Source organism: Lissotriton helveticus, chromosome 9 (assembly GCF_964261635.1).
Source record: "Lissotriton helveticus chromosome 9, aLisHel1.1, whole genome shotgun sequence".
Lineage (NCBI taxonomy): Eukaryota > Metazoa > Chordata > Amphibia > Caudata > Salamandridae > Lissotriton > Lissotriton helveticus.
The window spans coordinates 1,173,237,386-1,173,258,940 of NC_136070.1; the positions used below are offsets into that span (position 1 = coordinate 1,173,237,386).

At 42.8% G+C, this 21,555-nt stretch overlaps 1 protein-coding gene across 1 annotated transcript in view; it reads right to left on the reverse strand.

The window, feature by feature from the left end:
* LOC144783434 (contactin-3-like) overlaps positions 1 to 21,555 on the reverse strand; it is a 206,584-nt gene that overhangs the window by 85,268 nt on the left and 99,761 nt on the right. Inside the window, exons 5-7 of the mRNA XM_078662414.1 lie at positions 6,332 to 6,449; positions 1,655 to 1,813; positions 1,411 to 1,560 (exon numbers count right to left, since the gene is read on the reverse strand). Coding sequence (XP_078518540.1) covers positions 1,411 to 1,560; positions 1,655 to 1,813; positions 6,332 to 6,449 — 427 coding nt within the window. The remainder of the gene's footprint in view (positions 1 to 1,410; positions 1,561 to 1,654; positions 1,814 to 6,331; positions 6,450 to 21,555) is intronic.

Here is a 21,555-nt window from a genome sequence, read left to right on the forward strand (position 1 = left end):
AACTCAGACTGATTGGCATCGAACTCCTCGATGCTGGGCAACATCAAACTCCATGTAGCTACAAACCTAGTGGAGGTCTTCTGACCATCATCCAATCTTAGATTAATTTTGATATTATCAACATGTGCTCCATAGTTTTAACTAATTGAGCTTTTAAGAGGCCAAGGTTTCAGGTGGACCTGCAAATTAAATAAAACAAGGTACAATAATAATCAAAGCAATGTTTGACATTAACTGGTTCTGAAAAGTATGACCCTAGGCTGATGTTCAGTTTGTCCCGAAAGACAACAGTTATATAATGTATGCCTTTTCTACCAAAGCAGACTTCTGGTGTATGATCCTGAAGAATGACTGGGTAATAGTGTCAGAAAACCTGTCTACAGGGAGGCATGTTTAAAGTCACACTCTTTGGTCTTGAAATTAACAGGAATAGCCTCAAATACTGGAGCATGTGTGCAATTCAGAAACAAAACTGTTTGCAACACAAGATTGGTAATCTTTAATATGGGTAATAGCCCTAACACAATAAATATAATTTTTTACTATTTGCCAAAATGTTAATACTGAATATATTGACCTAGCAAGAATGAAAGGTTAAGTCAGCTCTGGATGACCTGAACATCTGGCCTGCTGATAGAATCACATTCCAGCAGCAACATGTTTATGTCAGTAAGCCAGGTATACTGCATGATGTTTGGTAGGCCTCAAACGGAATATAAACATGGATTACCGCCTTTGCTTAGTTGGACTGAACACGTCGCTGTATCAGATCCTTCAAATTGATTTGAGTGAGGATCCAGGTGTGTCCCTTCAACCTGAGTTATTACAGATTCAGGGCTGATGTTAATTTGAGAGAAGAAAATTATAATGAATTTCAGTTTTCCTTGAATCAGAACAAATGTTTTCTCTAAGTTCACCCTGAAGAACTGGAACTTCAAGAGAACATGAAAGCAGGTCAACTGGATCTTAGTAACTGCTGACGATTACCTCACCCTATAAAATCTTGGTGTGAAAAGTTCTCAGGCGGAAAAGATGAAAGAACTTTTGTCTTTCATGGTACAATATCCTTAGATCCAGACAACCTCTGTTGCAACCTCTGTAGATTGTATTGCATGACCCAAGCCACCAAAATATTATCTGCATTGTTCTCTTTAATCAAACACCATATGCAGTGTTGGTGGTTCACACTCTAAAATTGTTGGCTCTGTGTATTGGGGTACATTCCGGTCAACAATGGGCATAATAAGAGGTCTCTGCATGGGCTGTGATGTGATTCAGTAGATAATATGGTATTCCTCCTCTTAATTCACAACTTTAATGTGTGTAGTTAGTTTAAAACTATATTCAAAGATTAATCATTTTAAACTTATTCTTTATGATAAATATAATTAATTACAAAAGCTCACTGACCTGCTTCTTCAGTCCTTATTTTTTCGGAAGGAACGCTTGGTATTCCATTCCCCATTTTGTTACTTGCAACTACACGAAATTTATATTCAACCCATGGGCTCAGGTCCACAGCTGTTGCTAACATTGATTTCCCACTGATTACTTCCGGAACTAAAAACAAAAAATAAAACTAAATAATCTTACTAAGTAAATGGTAGAAGTTGATATAGAAAGCAAGCTAGCAAAGAGAAGATTATTCATTTACCTGTTGCCACTGCCTGCCAGCCCACTGAATAAATGGTTCGTGCTTGGATGACATATGATGTGACTGGGCTGTGGTTATCCATGGCAGGACGCCAAGACACTGTAGCTGTGCTGCCTGTTATTTCGATCACTTTCACATCTTTAGGAGGGCCAGGGGGACCTAAAATAAAAAATAAACACATTATCAAAGTTTAAATATCATGCATTGCAAATTAGTTTCCATGGCTTTTTAAACAGTATGCCAAGCATTTGTTTTTCTAGAACAACCTCTGGCCTTTAAGAAATCATTCTTTGTTAAATAATATTCTATTAGATGCTGCAGAGTACAAGAGTACAGCAACAAATATGCATCAAAAATTATATATATATATTAACAGAGTCCAGGATGTAAAATCACAGACCAAATAATTTGATTAGAAAGTTGTGTCATCTTGCCAAGAAGACTTGATCACATCCAGGAGATATCTATTTGCTGCCAGGTAGTAAACGTCTATAAACCTACCATACTGCAAAGAGAAAACAGACAGTTATACCACAAACCCTACATACTTTAACTGAAGAAGGATCCATGTTGGAACTGCAAGTGGTTCTGCCAGTGATAGACATGTTGTGGATCAGCTCCCCTTATCAATACCCCTAAACCAGCACACAGAAGAGATCTGCACTAGTTTTATATTAAGACTTTATTATAAACCAACATAGAACATAATATATGCAGAACAATGGTAGCAGATTTCCCAATTATTGTGTTAAGAGAAAAACTGAAGTATAATATGAAGAAAGATAACATGATATTAGTTAGCATTTCTTCCGCTTACAAACCTCTCAATACTAATCCTCAGTAACTAGAAAGTCTCATTCTGAGGGGTAGAAAACATAGAAGCCGTATACCTGATGCCAAGGGGCCAGCCTTTATCAATTGACACATATCACATTCTGTTGTATTCCGGGCTGTCCAGATCTCTGAGGAGAGATGTTTGTTCCAGGAGTGCTTCTCTCCTCTCTAGCTTAGCGGTGAAAGAGTGCTACTCTAGCGTGAAGTTTGCAGACCTCTCCTTCGGACCGTCCGTTGCCCTAATCTGAATGTATCCTCAAGTTAAATCAATAGTTTTTATGAACGTGGCAGCTTCTAACCAGTCTATGAATTCATTAGATAATTAGGCATGTTTTTCTGGTCTCAACACCTTATCTCTGTCTCCATGAATATGTACATTACGAGAGAAAGTGTTAGACCTGACATCCTTGGCATGGTTTCCCCTGACTTTTTGCCTTCTGACCACCTGTTTAGCTGACTTCATTTTGCTGGCTTTCAGAATTTACCACTGCTAACCAGGGCTTAACTGCATATGCACTGTACTCAAAACATGGTAACATCGTCTTAACCACAATTGGCATATTTACTTAACTTATAAGTCGCTAGTAAAGTATGCTATATATGCCCAGGGCCTGTAAATTAAATGCTACTGGTGGGCCTGCAGCATTGATTGTGACACCCACTTCAGAAGCCCTTTATCCCCTTGACCACAGCGCAAATTTAGCCGTGGTGCTGGGGAATTAATGAGTGGGTGTGTTTCGGGCGGCCCTCGTCTGTCCTCCGCACATGCCCACTGTGACATCGGACACCCGAGAGCCGTCTGACGCACGCAACGGGTTAAACATTCGCAGGCTTGCCACTTCAGGGCCTATGTGCGCAGTGTTTATCTGCCATTTCGACCTGGCAAGTTAACCTACTTGCCAGGCACAACCCTTCCTTTTTAATACATATAAGTCACCCCTAAGGTAGACGCTAGGCAGCCCTATGGGCAAGGTGCAGTGAATTTACAAGGTAGGACATGTGCTTCTGAGTTTTACATGTCCTGCTAGTGAAAAACTGTTACATTTGTTTTTCACCACTGCAAGGTCGATCTCTCCCATAGGTTAACATTGGGATTGCCTTAAACATCTTTTAAGTGTAATATCCAATAGGGAACAAATAGAGATTTGGAGTTTGTGTCTCTAGACTCAAAATTTAAAATCACAACTCATGGTGAAGTTGGAGTCACTTTTAGAAAGTTGGCATTTTCTTACTTTAACCATTCTGTGCCTCTGCCTTTCTCTAATACATGTCTGGATTGGGTGACAGCTAGGCTTTGTGTATGTCTGCTAGGCAGTCACACACAAAGGGAGCTGGGGTGTGACTTTTGCATCCTGATGGCCCATCACCAGGCTGAGGGGCCTTCCTGAGGTAATTCGGGAGGGAGGAACTGACACTTACACCTCAATAGGGCTGTGTCTGTTCCCACACAAAGAGCTTAATATCCCCCTGTAGTGAGTCTGGTGCCAGGGCAGGAAAGGCAGGGTCCTTGCAATCTTCATAAGACTTCATAAGAAGTCTCCCTCACTTCAAAGGCACATCTGGGTATACGTACTGGACCCCTGACACCACCAAATCAGAAATGTGCTGGAACCAAGGACATTCTGCCAGGAAGAAGAGCTGCCGAGCTGTAGGAGAGTCTGCCATATTTCTAACTGCTTTAATGTGTTGGCCTGCTGCGTGCTGATTGCTGTGCTGTAGGATGAACTGCCACTTTGCTACCGGCTTTGCGGTGCTGGCCGGCTGCCTCTTTTCTGGAAGTGAGAAGGACTGGATCTGCGCGCTGCATCCTTCAACCCAAGTTTTCGCTGGCTTGCCTCCTGTTTTGAAGTCTTAGGGCCATCATAGACTTCCTTCAACTCTGCTTCAGCTGTTGGGCTCTGCCAACCGTGAGTCCTGGCCTACCAAGATGTGCCAATCCAGCCCTGGTCCTTGAAATTGGGTCCTGCAGCAGTTTTTCCACATAAATCGATGCAGTTCAGACTTTGCATTGAGTGGGAATGATGCAGTGCCATTCGACGCAGAGTCGCTACAAGCACCTCCCGGCGTGACTCGATGATGACACGGGACCCAACTGTGAGGTTCAACGCCAACGTAGTGCCTGCATCCCGAATGGTTCGACAATGACGTGTGACCGGACTGTGAGGTTCAACGATGATGCAGCGTAAAGGGTTCGACTGTGAGGCTCGACGAAGACGCATTGGCCCAACTGCATGAATCAGAACTGACGCATTGAGACTTTGACACCGACCCTTGCCCCCAAGGTACTGTTCAACAGGACCTGCATGCGTCCTGTAGCTCGGCTGCCCTCTATCATGGTCATCTGATTTTTTAATTTACCCCTGTTCAGTGCTATATCAAGTAACCTCTAAACGATACTTGCTTCTAAGCACTATATGAAGTATATTCTTTAAAATGATATCTCAAGTTCTACTTATTGGATTTTTGTCATTTTGGTCTTATTTTTACTAATATAATTACTCTCTATTTTTCTAAATTGTTGTGGAGTCTTTTTTTGGAGTTTTCCCTGTGTATTTAAAGTGTTGCCCAAATATTTTGCACATTGCCTCTTAAGTTAAGCTTGACTGCTCTGTGCCAAGCTACCAGAGGGTGAGCACAGGTTAATTTAGGCTGTGTATCTGACTTAGCCTGACTAGGATTGTGTTACCTACTTGGACAGGGTGTAAAACCTCTGCCAACTAGAGACCTCATTTTTTTAACAGCCATTGAGTGCTGAAGGACTGGGAGCTTTGGAGAACAACCTCCTCGAAATGACAGGGAGGAATTGAAGATTCACAAAAGGGTGGATCAATACTTTTATGATTTAGAACCCTACTGACTTTATAAATAATCTATGGGATCACACATAGGAAGGTGATGTACGATTACTCATAAGCAATTAGACCATATTACGGGTAACATATTAGATGTATTTAGTTTGGTGAATGTGGACTAGAGATTGACCTCTAGGCTAGGTTTCTCTGTTCATTTGTACCCAAATCAGCATAATACAGAGTGGGATAGGGGTTGGCAAGGAAGGAGCATTATATACCAAACTTATGGATGGATGACAACAAAGTTGACAGTTCAATTTTATTGGTTTCTGGATAGTTCATCCTTGAATAATTATTTAGAACAGGGTTGTTATATTCTTTATATTTCTTCCTTATAATTTGTTCCCTCTTCAGCACTTACATTTCTTATATTGTAGTGATATGAATGCTCAAGAAGCCAAATGTTAAGGCTTATGTAATATGCTAAACTAATGTGTCTGTTTTTTGTTTTTCTTGAAATACGTTGCATGTATTTTATATATTTACTTTCCAAAATCAATAAAAAATATTGAGATACAAAAAAGCGAGTCTGCCATGATTATTATCAGATGTGCCATGTGTATCATTATGTAAATTACTATGCTTGTAATACGCCCTGTCGTTTTTATATGAATTTGGCCATGCTCATTGACTGTCTGTCTATTCTAGTACATGGTGAGGGTATGTTAAACTGAGATCACCAAAGAATACCAAGGAGGTGTCTTTTCTCACCCTAAAGCGATCACAATAATATAGTTTTGAGTAAAAAAAAATCACACAGTGCCATGAGTGTATCACAAATGACACGTTCACAGGCTATAGTAGGTTGGTTTTGCGAACTACATGCCATATGTGCATTTCAGACATGGTCAATGAAATACATATCTATTGAATGAAATGTGACATTTGCATTACCAAAATGTCCCAGCTCCCTATAATTAGCAGTATAATATTACCACCATCCCTCCCCCGTTTGTAATTGAAAATAATTTGATACCAACTTAAAATGTACCTCTTACAATAAGCCGAGCAGCTGATGAGACCTTGTCGACTGCAGTCTGTACCACACACTCATAGTCTCCACTGTGCTGGAGTTGAATGTTTCTTATCATCAAATCTCCAGAAGAACTCTGCCCAAAAAAAAATACTTAATTAAATATTTCAGAATTTACTTTTAAACAACGGTACGAAGACAAAGTTCGTTGATAATGAAAGGAAAAATAATGTACTTCGGATTTTATGGCTTTTGTTTACAAAATGGAATCAAAGATATATGTACTGAAGATAAGTATTCCATTCCATTCTAACAAACTTTATTTCCGTCGATATATACCATAAAAAGTGCATGCGTGAAAACAGTTAAAACAGGTAAAAAGACATAGCATAGAGCATAAACATAAATAAGTATACAGATTACAAATTTAAATCATTCTCCTCCACTGTTAGTAGAAAAATCCTCGGACACTCCAGCATGCTCAATAAAGTTTTTAATGACACCAAACAACATGTTTCGACATTACGCCATGCTCACGGTCATAGATACACATCACTTCAATTTCATTTTATAAACATTTAAAAAACAGGGACCAAATCAAATGCCCTTCTTCTGATCTACAAATATTAGAGACTGCCACCCTCTATTGACACCATTTTCCAATATAGAAGTTGGAGTCTAAATAGTTGATCGATGGTGGAAATGTTTTTCTGAATCCGGCTTGGTATGGGCTCAGGATTTCATGCTCCTCCAACCACACGTGAAGGCATTTGAGGAGTACCCATGCAAACAGTTTCTGGGTAACATTGATCAAGTTGATCGGTGTTAGACCTGGCATCATTGGCGTGAGTCTCCCTTCCCTTTTGTCGGATTGCCTCCTCTGTTTTTGATATGTTTTTGCTGGGTATATGTTTTGGGCACTGTGCCACTGCTATTCAGTGCCACAGTGCAAGTGCTCCCTATGTTAAATTGATGTACTAATTAGTGATTCCATGATTGGGTTATTTGAATTACTTGTCAGACCCTAGTACAGTGCACCATGTGTGCCCAGGGCTTGTAAATTGAATGCTGCTAGTGGGCTTGCAAAAAACCGACAAGGGGTTCGGGCTCTAAAGCAGTAAGGTCAAGCCTCACTAAGAGTCTTAACAAAACAAACAACCAGTACTGCAGTATAAATTCACAAATGGTCCTATCAAAATAGTGAATTAAACACTAAATAGACCAGACTACTTATTCTGTCTGAAATTAATCTTTATATGTCATCTTTTTTTATATAACACTTTTTACATTTTTTGTATACATATAAACACAAAAGACACAGATTGTAATAATGAATCAATATATAACAAATACAAATTAGCTCACTGTACAACTTTCTCTCTCATACCATTCAAATCACACTCGTACTCCTATTTACACAATATACATACAGTCATCATTAAGATGCATCAGAATTCAAAACAAAATTTTTTAGAATTCAAAACAAAATTGTTTAGAGGAGCGACCTTGGTATAGGTTTTAATTCACTTTTTGTTTGTCATTTCTTCAAAGAAACCTAAGGTCGCGTGAAAAGGGTCTACGCGTTTCAAACACCCAAACTCGGGGGTGTTTTCATCAGGACCGCATATCTTAGCCCAATAGTGGCAATAGATGAAAAGGGGCGAGTTTGTGGAACATGTGCACTTTGCATGTATTCTTGGGTGAACGGATTATATTTATCTTGAATGAGCGAGTTGTATTTTTTGGACTTTGTGCGGCGGACTGTTGCTCAATGGAATCACGTAATTCATGATTCCTGACTGACAGAGGACAACCGATCCGGATTCAATCGGCGGAGAGAAAAGTGTACAATTTCCAGTGTACGAACACCACACAGACGGCAGGACGCCATTGAGCAACAGTCCGCCGCACAAAGTCCAAAAAATACAACTCGCTCATTCAAGATAAATATAATCCGTTCACCCAAGAATACATGCAAAGTGCACATGTTCCACAAACTCGCCCCTTTTCATCTATTGCCACTATTGGGCTAAGATATGCGGTCCTGATGAAAACACCCCCGAGTTTGGGTGTTTGAAACGCGTAGACCCTTTTCACGCGACCTTAGGTTTCTTTGAAGAAATGACAAACAAAAAGTGAATTAAAACCTATACCAAGGTCGCTCCTCTAAACAGTTTTGAATTCTAAAAAATTTTGTTTTGAATTCTGATGCATCTTAATGATGACTGTATGTATATTGTGTAAATAGGAGTACGAGTGTGATTTGAATGGTATGAGAGAGAAAGTTGTACAGTGAGCTAATTTGTATTTGTTATATATTGATTCATTATTACAATCTGTGTCTTTTGTGTTTATATGTATACAAAAAATGTAAAAAGTGTTATATAAAAAAAGATGACATATAAAGATTAATTTCAGACAGAATAAGTAGTCTGGTCTATTTAGTGTTTAATTCACTATTTTGATAGGACCGCTAGTGGGCTTGCAGCACTTGTTGTGCCACCCACAGAAGTAGCTTGTACAGTGTGTCTCAGGCTTGCCATTGCAAGGACTGTGTGCAGTCTAGTACTGCCATGTTGCCTTGGCCAGTGCACCCACTTGCCAGTCCCTAAACCGTCACTTTTCTTCATATCAGACACCCCTATGATAGGCCCGAGGGCAGGGTGCAGTGTAAGTATAAGTTAGGACATGCCCTGGTGTGTGTAGCATGTCCTAATAGTGAATTATGGCTTTTTTTGTTTTTCACTATTGCATGGCTACCTGTTCTCCATTGGCCAGAATGGGCAGTTAGATTATTACATTTTATAATCCTAACTGACTCAGCGAATATGGTAGAAATTCGAACTTAGTATGCCTGAACTCAGAATGATAAAATACATCGTTTGGTAAAGTTGGTTTTAACATTCTGTGTTTGAAAATACCAATTTTAGATAGTAGGTATTTTCTTGTCTAACCATCCAAAGCCTGCCTCTGCTACTTGTGTACTCCTTGTCAGGAGTTTTGAGTGACAGGGCTGGGGGATTCCAAGAGACAGAATGAGTCAGCCCAGTGGTGAATAGGGCGATCTGCATCTAGATGGGAGGGAGGAGTTGCACCTGGGACCTGAATAGGGCTGGGCCTTCCCTCCACAATGCTGGCTCCACCTCCTGGGGTGCGGCTGATGTCTCTGCCCTGCACTGTGAAAGAAGAGGAGGAATCATGTCAACAAAGTTCTCCAGGGCTGTGCTTTCCCTCCACAATGCTGGCTCCACCTCCTGTGGGGTGTCTGATGTTTCTGCCCTGCACTGTGAAAGGAAAGAAGGAGTCCTGTAAACAAAGTGCTCAAGAAATGGATTGAACTGGGCATAGGCCCCTCTGCCTTCAGAGAACAAAGAGAAAAGCAGTATAAATATTGGGACTCAGACCCAAGTTTTAGATCACTTCTGGGAACACGAAACCTTTTGCCAAGGAGAAGAACCAAGGAAGCTGCAGGAGTTTGGACTGCCCCTCTGCCAGTGTGCTGTTTGCTGGGTTGGCCTGAAGTGGTTTCTTTATTGCCAAGGGAAAGGAGAAGGAACTGTTTAAGGACTTTCATCATCTACAGAATATTCTCCAAGGGCTTGATCTGTGCTTTCCTCCTGCTGAAGTCTCAGGGACAAAAGACTTCATCTCCAGCTCCCCCCTGAATTTCCTTGCTGGGGATTCTAACTGCAGAAGCCTGCGTGTCGCAAGGGAGCTGGAAGTGCGACGCAATGACAAGAAGCGCGTCGACGCCTCAGCTGAGATGGTCGCATCACCGGAGAAGCGTGCCGCCGCTGCATCTCCCAGAAAGCGTGTCTTCGTCGAAGCTGCCTGCTGTCGCATCACCGGAGAAGTGTGACGCTATTGAGAGAGTCGCCATTGCTTCGCCGGAGAAGTGTGTCGCAGGGCCTGTCGCGTCTCCAAAGAACAGAGCCGTCGCAAGGCTGCCAGGGCGTCTACGCATCGTCATCACATCGTCACATCAAGGGCTCTATCTTCTCGCATCACATCAGAATTATCACATCGTATCGAGGCACCATCCTGCGCATCGTAACCGGCCCGCAAGCCGAGAATCTACGCATCATCCCCACACTGGTAAGGATCACAAGGCATCCCCTACTCTGCGCAAGCATTGAGGCGCAACACATCATCCCCCCCGATTACGGAACCGACGCATCTCCCCTTTTACGAGCCTTTTGTTCATTTTGCATTACGCATCCAGGTACTTTGTTGAGAACTTTGTCGCATTTATCACCAACTTGAACTAAGTAACTTTTACCATCTTTAAGTCTATCTTAAGTATAGTATTGTGGATTGTTGTCAAGTGTGGTCTTGTGTTAAGTCTATATAAAGAATACTTATTTTTATAAAACCTTTGTTGTGCCCATCTGTAGTGTTATCACTGTGTTACTGTGTATATTCACAAATGCTTAACACACTGCCTCTGAGATAAGCCTGTCTGCTCGTGCCAAGGTACCAAGGGGGTGAGCAGGGGTTATTTAGGAGTGTAATCCCCTTATTCTGACTTAGAAGTAAAGGTCCCTATTTGGACAAAGGTGAATACCATTGCCAAGTAGAGACCCCCAGATCTAACAATCGGCCTATAATTTGTGGACAAAAGGGGTGAGCCCTTTTTAGGTCGAAGGCCTAAAAGGCTGCGCTTGCGCAGTCTTAGGCCGGAGATTTAATGACTCTTAGTAGCGCAGAAGGTCCCGCCTCCCTTCCCTGTCTCTCCTTCATTGGCTGGCTTCCTAAACGGAGGCCAGCCATTGGAGGAGAGAAGCGTCACTCCGATGTAGCCCCATCCTTTTCGGATTCGGGTGCGTAATTTTTGCTGTTCTTTAGCTCGTGACGTCGTCCGTCACTCAGGACAGCAAAACCACGCCCCCGAATCCAAAAAAAGACGAAGCAGGCGGCCGCCCTTTTGCTGTGTCTACCGAGGACATGAGGTGAGTTTATTCTGCCTTCTTTCCCCTGTTTGTTGTTTTGACCCCGTTTCTTGACGTTTTTTGTGCCTTCTGTCCCTGTAGCTTCTGTCCCGGTTTTTTGTGCCTTCTGTCCCTGTAGCTCCGTAGCGCTCTCTACCGGTGACTGCAGGTTCCATTCTAGGCGTAGGGGATGGTTTCCACCAGCGAGGCGCTTCTACGCGGGGATCGGCTCTGGAACATGGTTACGACCGGCGAGTCACGAGCATTTGAGCACCGTCGAAGGTTCACATCGATTTCAGATAAGTGTGGGGGCAGAGAGAATTTTGGCTGGGGAAGTGCGCATTTTCCAACTGAGTGCGGTTGTGTCGCCCGTTTTTATTGATCGTTGGGAGCTCGCAGGGTTCGAGTTCCTGGGAATTGCCATTGACAGCATTTGGCCCGCATTTTATATATGCGCAAGGTTTGGCGTGTTGTGGCCATTGAGTGCGAATGTTATCTTAAGCAGCCACTTCAGCAAGCTACAGTTTGGCTTTGAAACGTGTAGCACATTTTTAGCCGTGGGCATCACATCGGCGGCAGTGTGTCTCTGTGTGGACACTAGCCCACCTCTTCAGAGGGCATTAATGGGAGCATATGTGTGTGTGTCACTCTCCAGTCGGTACTTCTGTAGGGGTGGAGTAGTGTAAGAACACCTCGTCAGGGGTGGCGAGCGAGGGCTGTGAAAGCACCCCTTTAGTCGGTACTAGTGCAGGTGGCGTAAGAAGAGGGCGAGAGTAGCCGAGGGTTGTGGGGGTTATTCATTGGGCTCTTACGGCTGGCACAAGGTTTTGTAATGTTTTCGCAGCAAAGAGTACATTAGCTGCACAAGACTTAACAAGCGAGTCTCAAGACATGTAGTGATCACGCCGAACTAGAGTGAGTTACAGCAGCTCTGGGCACACCCAGGAAGGGACGAGTGTACCACTTCACTTCAAACCCTTGAAGGTGCGGGCAGTAACTTGCTGGAGGACACTTGTGGGGTTTATGAGAGCACATCTCCAAAATGCGTTAGTGGTTTTGCCCAGGACTCTTTTAGAATCCCTTCTGTAGTGTGTATTAAAACAATGCATGGTATGAAGGTGAAAGTGTGCCGAAGCGCCTTCAGAAGCTTTATAGAGTGTGGGGTGGTCTCATCTTTTCTCAGGTATAATATGTACCTGGTCGGAGGGCACTCACGAGAGCATTCCCCCTTTTCTCTGAGAATGTCACAGTTATCATTAGGGACTTAGGGGATCAGCCGCGCTAACCTCCAATCATTAGGGGGAACAGGTCAGAACAGTGCCAAGGAAAAGGGTGGCAGTAAAAAGATCAATTATTGATCAGTGAAGCACGGCGGTGTAACAAAGGCCTCTGTAGTCCCAGCGGTTCAGCCCCGCCCCCATCCAGGCTGCAGCCCTCACTCCTCCACTGCACCATCACTCACTGCTGCACTCTCTCCTCAGCCTCTTACGGTACCGTCCTTCACTGATGCACTCTCCTCAGCCTCTCACTGCACCATCCCTTCACTCTCTCCTCAGCTCCACTATACCGTCCCTTCGAACTCTCTCTCACTACCTCTCTCTCTCTCTCACTACCTCACTCTCTTTCACTAACTCACTATCTCTCTCACTACCTCACACACTACTACACTATCTCTCATTCACTCTCTCTCTACCTCAATCTCTACCTCACTACTCAACTCTCTCTTTCTCACAGCATCACAATATCACTACCACAGTAACTATCTCTCTAACACACTACTTCACAACTTCACTCTCTCTATCTCACTACCTCACTCTCTCTACATCACTACCTCACTCTATCTATTACTATCTCACTATCTCACTCTCACTGCCTCACTATATCACGACACGCTCTCTCAAAAATTCACTACAACACTCTCTCACTACCTCACAACTTCACTCTCTCTCTCTAGCTCACTGCTTCACTCTCTATCTCACTACCTCACACTCTCTATATACTACCTCACTCCATTTCTCTCACTATCTCTCTCAATATATCATAACACACTCTCTCTAAAGTTCACTACATCACTCTCTCACTACCCCACAACTTCACTCTCTCTCTAACTCACTACTTAACTCTCTCTCTGTCTCACTACCGCACTCTCTCTCTATCTCACTACCGCTCTCTCTCTCTCTCTCTCTCTCTCTCTCTCTCTCTCAAATACACTAACTCACTTTCACTCTCTCATACACTACCTCACTCTCTCTCTCTCTCACTACCTCACTCTTTACTACCTCACTCTCTATCTCACTACCTCACTCTCTATCTACCTCACTCTCTATTTCAATACCTCACTCTCTCTGTATTTCAATACCTCACTCGCTCTCTATTTCAATACCTCACTCGCTCTCTATTTCAATACCTCACTCGCTCTCTCTATCTCACTACCTTACTCTCTATCTACCTCACTCTCTATTTCAATACCTCACTCTCTCTCTATTTCAATACCTCACTCGCTCTCTATTTCAATACCTCACTTGCTCTCTCTATCTCACTACCTCACTCTCTCTCTGCTAATGCAATAGGTATCACATATGCAAAAAACAAAGCTAATGTCAATACAAATGACAATGCCATTTATTTAGGGATACAAAAAAGATAAAAAAAATAATGAGCAATTCCAATAGCTCTACCTATAATATTGCCGAGACCATTGCATTGTAAATGCTTGTTAAAAACTGGGAACATTTCTGCCCCGGCCCAAGTTTTAGGGATCGCCATACCTCTCATAATGGCATTTAATATGTGCCATAGGTAGGGTCCTATTATTTTTGGTTCTGCCCGAAATAGGTCCACCAGTGTCTTGTCCAGTCCCAGAGCTTTGCCAAGAGGAAGCTTTCTTATAGCGTTTAGAACTTCTGTCAAAGTGATCCCGGCGAACTCTTCATGGATGGTCCCTAGGGGTATTGTGGATGTTTCAATCTTTGGGCCAGCAGCTTCCTCTGTGCTGTACAGAACCTGGAAGTGTTACTTTCATACAACTGCTGCAATGTTTGGCTCTAGTTTTCCTTCTCTGCTGCCTGTACAAACTATTGACCAGAACGCCTTCATGTCCCTGTTAGATAGGGCGATTTTGAGGGCATCCTATCTTTCTAATTCCCAGCTCCTCTTTGCTTGTTGGATGTTGTCTCTGTACCACACCCTCATTTGTTTAGCTAAGTGCCTGTCCTTGGCTAAAATGGCATCTAGCAGAGCTCGCTTAGCCTTTTGGCAAGTGTCATTGAACCAGGATTGTTTGCCACCTTTTCTCGCCTTGGAGGAAACCTCAGGATAAAATATATTGGCCAAACTGGATGTCAGTTCTGTATGCAATGCCGCTATTCTATCAGTGTTTGGAAAAAAGACGATTGTGGTGGCAGCCTCCTCCATTTCTGATAAGGACGGAATGATTAAAGAATAAAGTGTGGCCAGCTTGACGGATGACTGCTCGATTTCCCCCCACCTTATTCTTCTTCTATTGTTTGAAAGTATTAATCTGCTATCAAAGGAGGTACCGCAAACCATGGCATTTTCAAAGTCCAGCAACTCCAACTCCATGGTCAAGGCGTCACAGTCAACAACCCTTTGCCATAACCTGGTCTCCACCAAAATATAGTCCAGCAGGGAGGATTGGCCTGTTCTATTAAAAGTTAACTTCCCTGGTGTGTCTGATTTGGTAAGGCCATTACACGCTCTCATGAAGTGGGTCAGTGTGACAGAGTTGATCTGGAGTGCCAGCAGGGTCAAGCCTTAATCAGTGGGATTTGAGGGTCAGGAATTAGCCAATGCAAATTAATTTGACAGTTAAAATCACCCCCAATAATCACCCACATATTCATGGGGGCTGTAGCAATAAAAGTGTTCAATTGATTGAAGGTCAGGGATTCGTGGCTGAGGCTTACGGGTTTAGAATAGAGATTGATAAAGGCTGTTTTCAGTTTGGGGTAGAAACTAAGTACAACGCACTGGATATCGTTGGACAGGGGATTCAGCTTTTCCACTGTACAGCACAAGTGGCTGGCGACTCAGACACATAAGCCCCAAGATGGTCTGCCCCCTTACAAAGTCTTCCCTTACCCAAGTTTCCTGAAACATGCAAACTTTATGTTGCTCCACAAAAAAACTCCAATCTGGACAGTGCAATTAGCTTTTCATACCGCCAATGTTCCAGGATATAACCCTAAGCTTGTTGTCTGGGTTACAGTTGTCAAAAGGGGCATTGAGCATGAGTGTTAGGAATTTGGGTATCCTCCAGCTGGGCCAAGGGAAAAACTTCTGCTACTTTCATGGGAACACCTTCCCTAGGTAAACTAATGGTTGGGAGGACAGGGGTTGGGGCAGCTGGTATTCCAAGTGTCTCTACCCGTGTCCCAATTGCACCAGTGGCCATCTGTTGTGTTATAGTTTGCAGGTCCATTAGGTCTGCTCCAACCCCATAGCAAGTGGTCTGACTAGACTTACCATTGCTATACTCCCCTAGGTCCCTTCCAGACCCCGAGCACATGGGTCCAGGTGCTGGCCCCCCTGTCATTGCGTGCCTATCCACCTCTTCTATAACTCCAAATGTATTTGTTATTGGTATGGTAAATAGCAAGGGTCTAGGGGGTGGGCCCACATTTTTTGGTATTCCAGTGGCCACCTGCCTGATTCGCTAGTCCCCTTGCATTGATTTTGTCTCTTGCCCACCCAGCCAAATCCAAGAACCATTAAGATCTCCCCTGCCCTGTCATAAGGAAACTGCCTGTACCTAGCCAGCCAGAAAAGGCATTTGTTCCTGAGGACCAGTTCTTTTTCCCTCTGGCCATTTTTCATTTCTCGTTCTCCTGTCAATATAATGACATAGGGAAGTGAGGCTGGGGTAAATTTATAGTGGGCAGAATCGATGCTGGAGGCCTTCTTGCTGTACCCTCCTCGGCACCCACCCTTTCTCTCCTTTCCGTAGTCCCTATTAGAATGGGGCTATTTTTGTTAGGATCCCTCTTGAGGGATACTGGGTTGTTATTACCTTTCTCATTGTTAGAGCACCTGGAGTCAGTGACATTACTGCGGTCTTAGGCCTGCTGGGTACCTGCCCTTGCTATGGGGGTCAAAATAGATTTACATGTCTGTTTACTAAGCATGGGCGCAAAATCCGTTCCGCTCGCGGATTTTGCGGATTTTCGGGAAATTCACAATCCGCGAATTCCTGCGAATTTGCCGAAAATCCGCAAATCCGCGAGCGGAACGGATTCGGGGGGCAAAAGTTCAAGCTTCAAGCTTGTAACTATTTTAGAATGGCGCCGGCAAGCTGCCAGCGCCATTCTAAAATAGTTACTAAGTTAGCTTCAACAGGAAGCACTAATAGAAGCAGGTGCTCGAGTTTAACTGAATTCGAGCACCTGCTTTATGTTATCTATTAGTGCTTTCTGATGAAGCTAACTTAGTGACTATTTTAGAATGGTGCTGGCAGCTTGCCGGCGCCATTCTAAAATAAAACAGGAGAGGAGCAGAGGGCAGAAGGGCACAACAACGAGTGTGGCAGAGGGCAGAATGGCACAAAAACGAGTGGGGCAGAGGGCAGAAGGGTACAAAAACGAGTGGGGCAGAGGGCAGAATGGCACAAAAACGAGTGGGGCAGAGGGCAGAAGGGCACAACAACGAGCGGTCTCGCACAAAAAAAAACCGCGAACACGCAAATCGCCCCGCGAACACGCAAATCGCCCCGCGAACGCGCAAAAATTAAAAAATCCGCAAATTCGCACAAATTCGTGAATTTTGCAGATTGCGAATTCGCAAATCTGCAAATTCGCGGATTGCGAATTCACAAAATTCGCCCATGCTTACTGTTTACTATAGCCATCTACCCAGCTGTAACCCAGTAAACTGTTTGGGACCACATCCCTCAGTGCACCGGGCTTGTCTGAGTAAGTCGTACCTGCGCTATCTGGATGACAGCTACAGTCTTTCCCCTCACTAGAACTTGGGTATTATCCTTCACAATGTCTCTCAGTTGTCTCTGTAGGTCCGCTAACATATTCCGTACCCAAGATGGACAATCTATGCCTGCTCGAGGGTTGGTGAGGTGTCCTGCTGTTCCCTCTGGGTTAACTGGCTCCTCGACACTAGGTGTTGACACAATGTTTTTTTTTCTTGTGGCTCCTGCCCCACTTGCTTGTTTAAGTTTCCCATTTTTTAGGTTACTGATGATAGTTCCACCTTTGCGAGTTACTGGCTTCGGTGGAACTTCTTGGCATGGGGATGGGTAAGACTCTATTTCCCTAGATGTAGACGCAGGAGGGACAACTTGGGAAGTGGATACCTCAGACACTGTGGAGTTAGTGACAAGCAGGCTTGGGGGTGAAGTCCTTGACCCCTCCAGTGGTCCCTGAAGTCTGCTGCACAAAAACGGGCGTCCTGCGATGCGGGAGCTCTCTGCAAGATTTAAAGCGCCTCCTGGCGCTAACGGGATGACGGCAGCGGCAAGGAGCCACAAAGCAGGCTGGGGGTGAAGTCCTCTCCCATGGTCCCTGGCGTCTGCTGCACAAAACCGGACGTCCTGTGCTGCGGGTGCCCTCCATAAGATTTAAAGCGCCTCCTGATGTGAACGGGATGACGGCGGCAGCAAGGAGCCACAATGCAGGCTATGGGGTGAAGTCCTGCCCCCCTCTGTGGTGGTCCCTGGCGTCTGCTGCACAAAAACGGGTGACTTGTGATGCGGAAGCCCTCCGCAAGATTTAAAGCTCCTCCTGGCGTGAACAGGATGGCGGCAAGGAGCCGCAAAGCAGGCTGGGGGTGAAGTCCTGCCCCCTGGCCCCCTCCGGTGGTCCCTGGCGTCTGCACAAGAACGGGCATAAGTATTAAAACGTGTTCACTGCTATAAAGTAATAAACGTTCATCTTTTGATGTTTCACTGCATATTTTTACCTGGTGGATTTTTCTAAAGTGTTCTAAGCAATTTAGAATCCCAGTTGGGCAGAACTCTTGTCTCTAACGCCAAATCAGCGATGCAGCGCGCAATGTAATTTGTTTTATTTATTTATTTCTTTACTCAACTCCGTTCGGCCCTATTCCGGAGTTTACTACCCCCCCACCCTGCCCCTCCCGCGTCCCGCCCCACCACCCCGCAGCACTCCACCCCAAGAGCCGCTACTGTTTAGTTTACTTTTAAGTCCACAGTAAAGTTCACTACATGTGCCTATGGCCTGTAATTTAAATGCTACTAGTGGGCCTGCAGCACTGATTGTGCCACACGCTTAAGTAGACCTACAATACGGGGTATTTAGACAAAATATAGAGTTCAATATGTCGACCTACACAAATATCGGGTTGTAGATATCATGACACAGAATATTGAATTTAAGGTAAGAAATATTACTTTCACAAATATAGAAGTCATTATTATCATTTGAAAAAATATAGTTTTTTAAAATATCGATTTTTTAATTAGTGTTATGTATTTTAGTTTATATTTTATAATGTATGTGATGTATTTTAAGTACAAGTATTGTTTATGTCATTTCATATATGAGGTACATTTTTAGTACTTACCAATTTGATTTTAATTAAATGTAGTGTTTTTTAGTTCCATAGCAGGTTGTGGTTTTATAGGGAAATAGGGTGGGAAGTAATTAAGCTATAATAAATTGATGATTATTTATTAATATTTATTTAATTGAGATTGTATAGTGTTCAAATAACTTTATTCGATTGTAAAGATTACAATCATAAAAGTACATATCATCAACAAACAATTAAAAACAGTCAAAATGAATTATCCGGACTGTTTTTAATTGTTTGTTGATGATATGTACTTTTATGATTGTAATCTTTACAATCGAATAAAGTTATTTGAACTTGTATAGTGTTAATTGTGTTTTGATTCTATTTTGTACATTTTATGTGTGGGTTGTGGGGTTTATAGTGGTAGAAGGTGGGAAGTAATTAATTTTTAATTAATTATTAATTGGTTGGTATTTAATATTAATTAGTTAAGGCAATTGTGTAATTTGTTTTAGGTGCGGGATGTGGGGTTTATAGGGGTAAAGGGTGGAAAGTAATACATGTTTAATTAAGTAACAATTTGTTGATAATTAATTAGAAATAATTGATCATTTCTTTTGTTAATTGTTTAATGATATTTTTGGGGGTATGGGTTTGGGGTTTATAAAGGTAAAAGGTGAGAAGTTATTTATGTATAATTAATGAATAATTAGTTGCTAATTAATATTAATAAATTGAAAATTAAATATGGACATTGTGTCATTAATTTTAGGTGCGGATTGTGGGGTTTATAGGGGTAAAGGGTGAAAAGTACTTTATTTTTAATTAATAAATAGTTGGTAATTGATATTAATTGATTGATAATTATTTTGGGAAATTGTATATTTTATTGTGCTTGGGTTTTGGATTTATTGGGGTAAAGAGTGAAGAGCAAACTAATTTTACTTACTTTATAGTTAGTTGTTAAATAATTGTAATTTTTTTTCAAGTTTCATTTTAGGTGTGTGTTGTAGAGATTTTATGGGTAGAGGGTAGGAAGTTAATTAATTTGTATGTGTTTTAATTTGTTTTTTAACTAATATTAATTCTTTAATTTATAATTAATTATGTTTATCATGGAAGTCAATTTTTTTTAATCTAGGTGTTAATTGTATATTGTGTGGTGTTATAGGTAGGAAGTAAACAAACTTACTTTTTTTAATAATTAATGTGTTTGTTCATAAATAATTTCTAATTAAAAATATTTATTTGTTTGAAAATTATTTGTAAACATTTTTTTGTAATTTTATTTGAGGGTATTTGTGATATCTATTTGACATTATATTTTTTTTAATTAAATAGATTTGTACTTTAATTTGTAACATATTTATTTATTTAGTTAAAAAAAAAAAATTTGACATTTTGTTTGTTTTTAATTTTGAACTGACTGGAGTGGGAAAAGTAAATTTTACCCCTCTCCGCTATCCAACACTTCCCCTACTGTTGCACTCACTGGAGAGGGAATACAAATGTTTACTGTTCCACTATCCAACACTTTCCCTACTGTTGCACTCACTGGAGTGTAAATAGTCATGTTTACCCCTCCGCAATCCAATACTTTCCCTACTATTGCAGTAATTGGAGCGGCAATAGTAATTTTTACCCCTTTGCTATCCAACACTTGGCAGCAACAACAGACATGGTAAATGGCAATGGATCAACGTTGGGACCAGCAAGGTCAAAGGGACTTACCAAGAGCAGGAGAGTCAGAGCAGGCCCGGACCAAGCAGTGGAGCCCACTGAAACCAAAGAAGACCCTCAAGAGGACCCACAGGTCAAAGGGCACATGAGTTGCATGAGGCTCTTGAGCAACTCACCAAAGATGCAGGCGCACGGTACAGAGGATGTGGTGAGGATGAAGATGTTGACAGTAATAGATACTTTAGGCCGGAGCTTCTTGTAGAATGAAAATCCCTGGAGTACAGAGCCAACAAGCCTTGGCAACGGTAAGTTGACGCGGTGAACAGGGGTTCTGTTCCAGCGGTTCCGACAAGGGATACTGGCCTCAAACTTGCTTAGAAGACAGGGCTGGCTTCGAGGGAGTGGCAAAACCACCACTTGTGTTGCTGAGCCCTTCCAAGTTCATGGGACGTCAGGAGCAGCAGACAGGTCAGCTTTGTTCCGGTACCTGCAGATGCAAGGGAGTGACTCCTTCACTCCAAGGGAGATTAATTTGGGTGTTCTTGATGCCCACAGACCTGTAGCGGAGCCTGGAAGATGCACAGGAGCAGATGATGAAGAAGACTTGCAGAAAAGAGACCAGGAGCAGCAGGAGTTTTCCTTTGTGCAGTCTCGGTTCCAGGTGAAGTCAAGCAAAGTCCAGGTGCCCAGTCGATCAAAGTTGAAGTGGTTTTGGGTTTAAATATTGTCCAACAAAGAATCTGAAGAGCCACCCATAGGTAAGCCTTTAAGTACCCTTGACAAAGAGTTGGAACAATAAAGGAGTCTCTGCCAGAGGAGGGACTGGACAGAGGGGAGGATACTCCCATTTCCTTTGTCCAGTTTGTTGCCAGAGCGAGATCCAAGGGCTCCATGAACTGGCTCAAACTGTAGTATGCAAGGAGGGCACCAAATGTGCTCTTCAAAGCAGTCTGGTGGTGCTGGCAAGCACCCCCACCCCAGCCCCATACAACACGTCTTGTCTGGAAGGTGGTCACATCTCCCTGTGCCAGGAAACCTATTGTTCTACCTTCCCATGCTCAAGCTCTGCTCAGCAACAGGAGGGCAGAAGCGTGTCTGTGGTCGACAGCAGCACTAGATTGCTGTCAGACC